Source organism: Miscanthus floridulus, chromosome 7 (assembly GCF_019320115.1).
Source record: "Miscanthus floridulus cultivar M001 chromosome 7, ASM1932011v1, whole genome shotgun sequence".
Lineage (NCBI taxonomy): Eukaryota > Viridiplantae > Streptophyta > Magnoliopsida > Poales > Poaceae > Miscanthus > Miscanthus floridulus.
In genome coordinates, this window is record NC_089586.1 from 27,053,184 (window position 1) to 27,065,071 (window position 11,888).

The following is an 11,888-nucleotide window of genomic DNA, read 5'->3' on the forward strand; positions in this document are numbered from 1 at the left end:
TGCACGCCCGTCGCTGGCGCGTCCGCAACACCAAGGCCTTCGGCAAGCTGGTCCGCGCCGACGCCGTGCTGGCCCTCCTCGAAGAGAGCGTCCTCCCAGCCATCTCGGACAACCCCCACAACGGCGCCTGGGTGGACGAGCTGTACCCTATGGTGCACAAGCTGGAGGTTCTCGGAAACCAGGCCGGCGGCTACTTCTCCAACGGCACCAACTACGTCGTCAAGGCCGCCAGGAAGCTGGGCGTCCAGTTGCGCAGCGGCCGCCGTTCTGCTGCCGCACGCGGTCAGCGCGCTCGCAAACTCGTCCGCAAAATCACCACCATTCGTGACGAGGGCGTCACCATCGACGCCGTGGGCCCGTGATGAATCAGGTACCCCGTCCGCCCCCCAAAGCCAGAGGTGATCTGAGGTGAAGTGGGATGCTCATCGTTTCCAGTTCCCAGGTTCAAATAGGAGTAGCAGCAACTGTTCTAGTTTGTTAGCACTGAATCTACAGTAATCAGTAGTTCAGTACTATCATCGGTTAGTAAGAAGCAAGCAAGTCATATATGGTTACTAGTATATAGAATATAGTGGCAATCATGGGTGATATCATGTGTGCAGTAAGTAAGAAACAAGTCATATATGGCTACTAGTATACAGTAGCAGTCATGGGTGATATCCTGTAAGCAGTAAGTAAGAAACAAGTCATATATGGTTGTCTCAGTAGTTCCAAATAATCCAATGTTCTGTTTGTTCATGACACAGCAGCCGGCGTCTGTGGGATTAATTGAAAATGTTACATCAATCTCCAAAACAACTTCAATGATATGGGATTAATTGAAAATGTTACATTAATCTCAAGGATAATCAGTTACACAACATCAACTCCACTTCAACTACAGAGACAGGCTCTTAAAATGTTTCAAACATACATATATAGTTGGTTTGATCAGGTTGCACATCATCAGAAATTCAGAGTCCTTCAACCAAAAAAAAAAGAGGGCGTCTGGTGGTAGTCCCTTATCGTAGTAAATCACAGCATAGCCAATCTCCTGCAACAGTTTCTTATGTGTTGTTATTTATCAGCATAGCCTTTATTCCATCTCATCGGTCACACAGATATAGCATGCAAATGTTTCTGCAAGAATGTGAAATTCATTAAGTCTGGGTGAATGCATAATTTTTGTTCAAGCATCTCATCCATGCGTCATGCGTGAATGCATAATTTCGTCTTCCTAGAAGGAACCACAAAAGGTAAAAAGAAGGCCAATGTCCATGACAACCAAATAATGTCTACTTTTAAATACTGCTCAAATGTGCCAATAAGCTTCAGCACTGAGACTAAACAATTCTCACTGCTTGGATCAGAATGTGTGAAGTTCCATAGGATGTGCAGGTGCAGTTAGCTGTAACATATCATATCCATACAATTTATTTCAAATACGGAATTAGTTTGGCATGTGCACGTTTAAAAACAATTTATTATCTTGCTTGACTAAGTATGGCCATTTTAGCTATCGTTGTCCTATTTAATGACCATGCATGGCTATGTAGGGCCAAATCATATTACTGTTATCCTTACGACCTTACCTAACTTCCAACCTATAGTTGGATCATTAGCAAATGGCGATAGGATAAAGATATAGATGTATTGTATGTGTGGACTAATGTATAATAAGATCACGCAACACTTTATTTTGAAACAATGTGCAGATATATAGACAAAGAGAGTTGTTTCAGTCTTGGAATATGCCAAAAGAACTTGGATTCTCAGTTTCCGGGCAAATGTGCAAGAATTTTTGGTCTGCGATAACTAACCTGATAATCGACATGAAAATTGCAGCCAGTCTTATTGCAGGCTAAACAACACCACCACCAACACCAACAACAACATAGCCTTTCAGTCCCAAGCAAGTTGGGGTAGGCTAAACATGACCTAAAATATGCAATACGGAAGACATTCAGATTTGCTCTGCTGCTATGGCGTGCTATTGGTAGCCATTTCCTTCACTATGTCGGTATGTCCCAACGCATATCATCCCTGGAAGTTTCGAGCACAGTTTGTAAGAAGTCATAGACAATGGAAGGGTAAATCTACCTCTACTAAAGTACTAATATCACGAGGAAGTGAAGTTGTATCAAAATTTCTGAAAGCTTGTATCCATAGCCCAACTTGCATCTATTGTAGTTTCGTTGGAAGCTAATTAGCTAATACCATATGCATACCGTTTTCTGAATATTTGGTAGCTTGGAGAACTGACATTTTAGCCATTTTGCTAGAAACATATCTGAAACATGTAAAGAAAACTGGAAAATTCTATCCTTTTGAAACTGTAAATAATTAAACAGGCAAGAGAATGGATGTAATAAAAAAACAAATTAGAATGTAGGTCCTTTGTTGTACACGAAATGGGAAAAACTCTTCCTGTTAGATGCATAGTTAATATCAAGAAAACTGAACTCTAGGTATCAGGTGTAGGCAAACAACACCAAGAAATAAGTACCATGAATGTAATGGCCACCCAAAAACAGTGAGGATTTGCACATATGAGAAAAGTGAACGCTGGCATAAACAATAACCAAATTGTCTTGCATATCTAGCCACATTTTAGTGCTTTTGAACCAATATAGACACAATTCTTGGCAATATCAAGGATGAAAAGTCCAACTCTGTGCAAAAACCACACAAAAGACATTAAGCACAAATGCTCACCTTCATAACATGGAAGAGGTCAATTGTTCTGTTTAGGAAGCATGGATCTCCAGTACCACTAGGTAAAATCCAATATATGGGATCCAAATTGTACATTACAGAAGCAGCTCTGTTTGCAGCAGATCAGAACATTCCTGCATCCCAACCAAATCTGCATAAACATACTGTACCAAAAATTAAGAACTGAATGTCATTTTTTTTGTGACGAACTGAATGTCTTCGCCCGGCAGTTTTGGCATCAGCTATGGAGATTTTTGGGGATTCCGGACGTCACACCCCAAGCGGACAGTAACAATTTCTTCTTATGGTGGCAGCAAGCAAATGATTGAATGAGCAATGGTGTGCGGAATGGTTTCAACACCTTGGTTGTTTTAGAGGCATGGACCCTTTGGGAAGCGAGGAATGATGTGGTGTTCAATGGGATCACCCCTAGAGTGGACAGAACCTTCCTACTGGCACGGGAGGAATCTGAACTCTGGATGCTTGCAGGTGTGAAAGGACTTGGTGCCGTGGTCGCCACGAGGCCCCCTGTCCAGTAGTTGGGAGGGTCCAGCTGGTCATAACATATCTGTTTTGGCGCAAATGTAAAAGTAATAGCCTGGTGATCACGGGCAAGTGGTGTAGGCATGTGTGTGCGCACGCGCGCTGTGTATGGCTATTTTGGCCTAACTCTTCTTCTCTTGATGCAATGAAATGCAATTCTCCTGCATATTCGAGAAAAGAAATTAAGAACTGGACCAGATCTCGGTTTTATCTCTTACCTAAGGACAACAGTGCCCAAATCCACAGTTTGAGCAATGATCAAGATAGGACGCAGGGAAGTAAGAAGAGAACATGACAGGAAGGAATGGCTTTTTCCATATTTGTCATACCATCCATGTCTACAGTAAAATGCACATCAGTTTACAAATATTACTATATAGCAGTGTTTTAAAGGCGTCGCCTACGCGTCCAGGCGTACCCACCTCGCCTTGGAAAACAGTGGCGCCTTGTCGCCTAGGCGTCCAGGCGTACCCAGCACTCGCCTGGACGCCTAGCCGCCTTTAAAACACTGCTATATAGTCTCTACTCTCCTGTATATGTTGAGTAATAGAATAGAAATTCGTTTCCTATGCCCAAATATTCATTTAGTTTGAGTAAGATCCATAGATGATCCCTTTATCAGGATAGTGTGAAGCAACTATTGTTTTGCCATCTTCCGCAAGGTGTACAACCAGTTAACTATAGTTACAACTCCCTCCAATTGTCCTTATGCGTCATGTTACACCCTCTCGACTTTTCTCCAAGTCATAATCAGAAAGCTTGTAGATATATATATTTCTTTTTCCAAACCTTATTCCCTTGTTGAATGAACTTACCCTCTCAACTTTTCTCTAAGTCATAATCATAAATGCTGTAAGAAACATGATGTAATTGCAAAACCATGGATAATTTTCTCACCTTCCCACTGAAGTACTGAACTTATTCTCAAGCTCCCAACAAGCCTCACATGAACCTTCTCGTAAGAGTTTTGTAGCCTATATGGTACATGGATAACTCCGCCTATGGTGGGGCGCCTTTGGTGTCCCAGCATAGCAAGGTCTCAAACCCTGGTAAAGGAGGAGGGTTGTGTTAGGCGTGGACGAGTCCAATGTAAAAACTTAGCCACTTTAATGGAGATGAAACCCAAAAGAATCTCGTTGGGGGCGTAACCCTCTTAGCGACGGGCCATGTCGGAACCCGGGTATGGTGTTAAATGAGCAAGGGCCAGGTCGTCACCCCCGTGACGCGCCATGTCGCGATCTGGACACGGTGTCAAGTGAGTAAGGATCAGGTCGTCGCATCCTTAGTGGCAGCGCCACATCGGCGCCCGGGTGTGGTGCAAAATGAGCAAGGGTCTTCACACCTATCCTCGGCGGTTGCGAAGGGTAAAGAAGCTAGTCGAGCCAACTAGGATCCGTTTAGGTAGCTGGAATGTAGGGTACCTTACAGGTAAGTTAAGAGAGTTAGTGGATACAGCGGTTAGGAGGCGTGTAAATATCTTATGCGTCCAAGATACTAAATGGAAGGAGCAGAAGGCTGAAGGAGGTGGACAATACCGGCTTCAAACAAGCTGGTGGTGGCTTGACTTCCGCTTTCTGGTGCAAGCTCGTGGGAACAAACAAGCTAGGGTTGCTAGAACGAAGTGGTGGAAATTAGAAGGGGAGGCATCAAAGGTCTTTAAGGAAAATGTCATTGAAGAGGGCCCTTGGAATGATGAAGGTGATGCAAACAGCATGTGGGAGAAGATGGCAACATGCGTTCGGAAGGTTGCTTCAGAGGTGCTTGAAGTGACCAAAGGGAGCGGATGCGACTCGAAAGACACTTGGTGGTGGAATGAAGATGTGCAAACGGCTATTAAGGAAAAGGAGTGCTATAAGCGCTTGTATCATGACAGGTATGCAAACAACATAGAGAAGTACAAGGTGGCAAAGAAGACTGCAAAATGAGTGGTGAGTGAGGCAAAGGGGCAGGCCTACGAGGACCTTTACCGACGTTTGAGTACGAAGGAAGGAGAGAATGACATTTATAGGATGGCTAGGGCTCGCGATAGGAAGACAAGGGACTTCAACCAAATCAAGTGCATAAAGGATGAGAGGGAGCAGCTCTTAGTGAAGCAAGAGTATTTTGATAAATTGTTTAATGGTGAGAACGAGAACACCGTTCAGCTGGACGACTCGTTTGATGACACTAACAGGCGCTTTGTGCGGAGGATTCAAGAATCGGAGGTCAAAGAAGCCTTGAAAAGGATGAAAGGGGGCAAAGCGATGGGCCCTGATGGTATCCCAATCAATGTGTGGAGATGTCTCGGAGATATAGCTATAGTATGGCTAACCAAGATGTTCAACAATATCTTTCGATCGAACAAGATGCCTGAGCAGTGTAGAAGAAAGCATATTGGTACCAATTTACAAGAACAAGGGAGATATCCAAAGTTATACTAATTATCGGAGAATTAAGTTGACTGAGCCACACTATGAAGTTATGAGAGAGAGTCATCGAGCAGCGCCTGCGAGGAACGACGCAGATATCAACAAACCAATTTGGTTTTATGTCCGGAAGGTCAACCACAGAAGCAATCTTCTTAATAAGACAAGTTATGAAACGGTTTAGAGAGGAGAAGAAGGACCTCCACTTGGTTTTCATTGACTTGGAGAAGACTTATGACAAGATACCAAAAAATGTTATGTGGTGGTCTTTGGACAAACATAAAGTCCCATCAAAGTATGTGACCCTCATCAAGGACATGTATAACAATGTTATGACTAGTATTCGAACAAACGATGGTAACACAGATTACTTCCCGATTAAAATTGGACTTCATCAAGGGTCAGCCTTAAACCCGTATCTCTTTGCCTTGGTAATGGATGAGGTTACCAGGAACATACAAGGAGATATTCCTTGGTGTATGTTGTTCGCTGATGATGTAGTGTTAGTGGACGAAAGTCAGGCGAGAGTAAATAGGAAACTAAAGTTATGGCAGCAGACCCTTGAGTCTAAAGGTTCTAGATTGAGCAGAACTAAAACCGAATACATGAGATGCGACTTTGGCGGAGTTGTACAGGAGGAGGGAGATGTGAGTTTGAAAGGTCAAGTAGTGCCTAAGAAGGATACCTTTCGGTATATATGATCGATGCTACAAAGGGATGGAGATATTGATGCGGACATTAGCCATAGAATCAAAACAGGGTGGATCAAATGACGACAAGCTTTTGGCATTCTCTGTGACAAGAGGGTACCACAAAAGCTAAAAGGCAAGTTCTATAAAATGGTGATTAGACCGGCTATGTTGTATGGAGCAGAATATTGGCCTACAAAGATTCAACATGCTCAACAACTGAGTGTTGCAGAAATACGTATGTTGCGATGGATTTGCGGTCACACAAGAATGGACCAAGTTCGGAACGATGATATACGTGATCGCCTAGAGGTAGCACCAATTGAAGAAAAGTTTGTCCAACATCGGTTGAGGTGGTTTGACCATGTCCAAAGGAGACCTCCAGAGACACCAGTGCATTGTGGAATCCTAAACCAAGCTAATAATATGAGGAGAGGTAGAGGAAGACCGCAATTGACATGGGGGGAGGCAATAAAAAGAAATTTAAAAGCTTGGAATATACCTAGAGATCTATGTTTGAATAGGAGTACTTGGAAAGCAGCTATTAAAGTGCCTGAACCATGACTTGGGGCTCTTGGTGGGTTTCAACTCTAGCCTACCCCAACTTGTTTGGGACTGAAAGGCTATATTGTTGTTGTTGTTGCTGCTGCTGTATATGGTACATGGATGATAACAGTTTTATGTTGCCAGACACATCCATCTGCCTGCATGGAATGAGCAATCAATTTTTATCATATTAGATTGCAGCAAATACACCCAAGGTTCAAACAAATATACAAGATAGAAGATAAACCCACTGCTCCATTGATGTAAAAAGGTCCTTCAAGTCACTCTTAAGCTCCTGATTTCTATTCTCGAGATCAAAGGACACCTGCACCATGGATAATTAGACTTGAGGCCAACAGTTTAATAATAAAGACTCGATGGCCAGCACACACTCCACAAAGAACAAGGAAGAAATTACCTAACCAAACTGGTTTAGACAATCAGGGACAAGTGGTCTGTCACACACCCAGTAGATGGCAACACCATAACAAAACCAGTGCCATGTTCTTCCAGCTCTAAGTTATAATTGGCTTTGAAGATCACTAGCTCTGCAGTTGGCTTCTTTTCCTCGCCAATCAAGTCGTCACCAATCAACTTAGCTGAGCCTGCACTGTGTACCTCTTGAAAGGAGTGTTGTAGAGATCCTCATGATCTTGAGCATCTTCACTGAACCTACAAACATCCTGCAGAGTAAAACAATAAGCCATTTGAAAGAACCATTCCATGACACTTCAAAAAGGGTCAATAATAAGATCTCCTGTTCAACTTCTGGTTGCTAACACAGTGTAGAAGACTTACCTCAGGGAACATCTCCAACAAGCATCCAGTCCCCATCCCTGTCCTCATAGGTGAGCTGATATTCCGATGAGCTAGTTGTCCAATAGCTTAAGAGACTTCAATCTACATGATAATTTTCATGATCAATACAAATGAGGTTCAGAAATGAGCAGAAAAGTCATCCTCACAAACTTATGAAACTAGATCTACCACAACCCTGATCCTCTTGATGATGGTTATCCAAAAAAAAGGGGGAAAAAATATAAAGTTCCAAACCATATAGGTTGACACGAGGTTCAGAAATGAGAGCAGAAAAGACATCCTCACAAACTTATGAAACTATATCTAGAACAACCCTGATACTACACTTGATGATGGTTATCCAAAAAAGGGAAAATATATAGAAAAGTTTCAAACCATATAGGTTGACATGATTAGAATATGCACTGGATTCTACTATAGTGAAAGTAAAAGATCTGATTATGACTTACTAGAAGTACAAAGACCGATGGATGGTTTCATGAACATGAGCTCAAGTGCTGAAGCAAGGGTCTTATAGGACTGATGGGCGTTGAGATCCACCTTCCTTCCAATGATATCTCCTTCCACGTTCACCTTCACCCCAACCGTCCTTTCTTGCTCTCCTCTGTCTTTCTGCATGCCAGATTCATCAGCGGGCTTCTTGGTGCCAGCCTCTGAGGCATTTTCTTTGGCCTGGTTAAATACGCTGTTCATCCTGAAAGTTCTTATGGGTGGCCATCCCACCACTCCAAACTCCAAAGCTGCTACCAAAGCGGAAAATGCAGTTAAGATCAGTTGAAGTCAATTTGGGTAGCTGGGCAAGCAAAGAAATGCCATTCTTTTCAAAACAAGAAGACATAATGTCAGGATACTTTTCTTGTCAAGAAAATGTTGGCGGTTGCAGTTGCAGATCTGCAGGGCAATGCAACAAACTAAAAGACTCCTTTCCTTTTTATTCTCTATCAGAGTTTGAAGGATGCCATGGTAAAAAAATAATAATAATAAGGAAAAAGTCTACTTAACCCCCCCACCTTTCATACTTGGTCTACTTCACCCCCCAACTATGAAACCGTCTGTTTTACCCCCTGAACTTTCTAAAACCGTCTATTTTACCCCCTGGGCGGTTTTCAGCGGCGGTTTTGCTACAGTGCCGGTGGTTTTGAATTTTCTTTTTTTTTATTTATTTTCGGTGAATTTTTGAAAAATCATAGAAAAATCATAAAATGAAAAATCTAATTTTATTGGACTCTACATGAGTAGATCTATACAGTGAATATATAATACGGTATGCTTTAGTACAAATTTTTTTTGTAGCTTTAGATTAATTGGAAAATCCAATTTTGTCTGTAATTAATTAGAATTTATCTATAACTAAGTTATACATAGTCTAATGAGTACGAATTTTTTACTATAGTTCAAGCATACAATAATTAGCGTACCATAAAAATTTCACCACAATTGGACCATAAAAGCTACAGCTATGAATTATTCAAATTAATTACAGACAAAATTAGATTTTCCAATTAATCTAATGCTACAGTAAAAATTTTATACTAAAGCATACCGTATTATATATTCACTATGTAGATCTACTCATATGGAGTCCAACAAAATCAGATTCTTTATTTTATGATTTTTCTATGATTTACTGTGATTTTTTAAAGATTCATCGAAAATAAAAAAAAGAAAATTCAAACCACCATTACTGTAGCAAACCAACCGTTGCTGCAGTAAATCCGATGTTACTGTAGCATGACGTCGCTGAAAACCACCCGGGATAAAATAGACGGTTTTGAAAAATTCAGGAGGTAAAACAGACGATTTCATAGTTGGGGTGAAGTAGACCATATATGAAAAGTGAGGGTTAAGTAGACTTTTTCCGTAATAATAAGGCAACGGAAGCATGCACATTAGGTAGCTTCGGCAGGGAAAAAAAAAAGATTAGTCTTAGGAGATGTCTGTGCATAATGAGCTCAAAAAAAAGATGTCTGTGCATAAACAAGAAAGAAGGTTTCTTTTCCTGAACAAATTAGGTGCAAAATGAACGGTGACGCATCATCCTATGATCCTAACAACAAGCAGACGTGGAGGCACTTATATACTGATTCGATTTTTGAACTCTGCAGACGGAATTGTTGTTGCTGCTCACCTCTCTGGGTGGCCAGAAGCGATCGTCCCCGGCCCCCGGCGAGGTGGTGGCGTTGGGCGCCGCATCCGCCTTGGCCTTGTTACTCGGCGCCGCGGCACCTGGACCTGCCGTCCTGCCGCCGTTTGGGAGGACACGGAGGAATCCGGAGACCCCCGGCTGCAGGTCCCGGTCCGTGAGGATCCGGCACGGCGCTGCCGACGGGGGCTGCTGCTTCTTGGAGCCGAGGCAGAGCCCCAGCTCCAGCTCGTCGTCGTCCTGCCCCTCCTCCTCCTCCTCGCCGCCGCCGGAGTTCTCCTCCATGGCTCCACCTCCTCCGCGGCTGGAGGAGGCGCTGCTCTGGTGGTTCCTGGCTCTGCGACTGTTGGGCGTGGGCGTGCTCTTTGGCCTATGGGAGAGACGCCTCGAGATAGAGAGAGGAAAGGAGGGAGGAGGTGAGCACCGAGCAGAGAGCGGAGTCCACGATCTGTCGAGTCCACGCTAATCTCTTGTCTTTTGCACTATTTATGATTAAAAAAATAATAAACCAGCTCTAAGCTAGGCCATTAGAGACGCCCTTAGTGTCAGCTTTATTATAGACAACATTCTTCGTGGCAGGCTTAATCCAAGGAGCGAGCTAAAGAACATGAGGTTGACGTGAGGCCATTCACAAAGCGTTAGAGTAGAAATTTGTGGATTAGGATCTGCATAGTCACAGGTGGGCTGATGAGTTTAACAGCTGGATTAACAAGTGGGTTTTTGATTGGGTTGAATCCTAGTAATAAATTTTTTTACCTGGACAAATAATCAAGAGCACCCTATTTTAGCTAAGATTGATAGGATCTTTGTCTCTGGTTTGTGGGATGCTGCTTTTCCTTTGTCCAGTGTCAAGGCTCTAGATAGGTTTCCAAGTGATCATAACCCTCTAGTTTTAGATTTTGGGATGAATAGTTGCTTTGGCAAAAAGAGGTTTCGTTTTGAGAAATGGTGGCTGGAAAAGGAGTCCTTTTATAGTATAGTGGAGAAAGCTTGGGGAACCCCTTGCACCCTGTCTAACTGTATGGATAGATGGCAATTTAGAGTGAGGACCTTAAGAAAGATGATTAGGGAGTGGGCAGCAAATGAGGTAGCTGTCCAGAATAGAGATAAAGTGGTTTTGTCTAAAGAGTTCACTAGACTGGAAAGTCTAGCTGAAATCAGGGAGTTGTCTAGTGTTGAGAGACAAGAGTTGGCGCACATTGAAGATAAGTTAAAAAAAATTTGGTCTTTAGAAGAGATTAGAGTTAGACAACGTTCTAGGGATAGAAACATTCTTGAGGGTGATAGGAATACGGCTTATTTTCAGGCGGTTGCTAACCAACGGAGTAGAAAAAAGAAGATTGAATGCCTTGAAAGCCCTACTAGTTTGGTTTATGATCAGAAAGGGATGATGAGAGTGGCAGTAGATTTTTACAAAGGTTTATTCGCTAAGGACTCAGAGCCTGGCTTTAAGCTAGGACAAAATTTTTGGGAAAAGGAGGATAAGGTCTTGAGGAATGAAAACGAGTTACTCATAGCACCTTTCTCTGAGTTAGAGATCAAAAACGCCATTTTTAGCTGTTATGCAGAAGGTGCTCCTGGGCCGGATGGTTTATCTTTTCTCTTTTACCAAAAGTTTTGGAATCTCATTAAAAATGATGTGGTATATCTTTTTGATGCTTTTCATAGGGGGGATTTAGAACTTAAGAGACTTAATTTTGCTTTGGTTTCTCTAATTCCAAAAGTAGGGGAGGCAACAAATATGAAGCAATTCAGACCTATTAGTTTGTTAAACTGCAGCTTCAAAATTTTTTCTAAATTGTTAACTCTTAGGTTGAGTTCTGTGGTTCAAAGGATAGTGGCTACAACTCAATCAGCTTTTATAAAAGGAAGATTTATTTTAGAAAGTGTAGTAGTGGCTCATGAGTTGGTTCATAGTGTACATCAAAGTGGTGAACCTGGGGTTATTCTTAAACTGGATTATGAAAAAGCTTATGATAGAGTATCTTGGAGTTTTCTCTTTGATATGTTAGAAGCCAGAGGTTTCGATCCAGTTTGGATAAACTGGAT

The 11,888-nt window shown here is 42.4% G+C and overlaps 1 protein-coding gene across 1 annotated transcript; it reads right to left on the reverse strand.

The window, feature by feature from the left end:
* Positions 1–719: 719 nt before the first annotated feature.
* Positions 720–10,273, reverse strand: LOC136466754 (auxin-responsive protein IAA10-like). Its single transcript, XM_066465256.1, has 9 exons — positions 9,825–10,273; positions 8,146–8,439; positions 7,676–7,777; positions 7,296–7,560; positions 7,129–7,202; positions 6,834–7,035; positions 2,695–2,858; positions 1,800–2,022; positions 720–1,119 (listed from the first exon to the last, which is right to left on the reverse strand). Exons 1-2 carry the CDS (start codon positions 10,122–10,124, stop codon positions 8,401–8,403), a joined length of 339 nt encoding a protein of 112 aa, XP_066321353.1. The 5' UTR covers positions 10,125–10,273; the 3' UTR covers positions 720–1,119; positions 1,800–2,022; positions 2,695–2,858; positions 6,834–7,035; positions 7,129–7,202; positions 7,296–7,560; positions 7,676–7,777; positions 8,146–8,400.
* Positions 10,274–11,888: the final 1,615 nt, after the last annotated feature.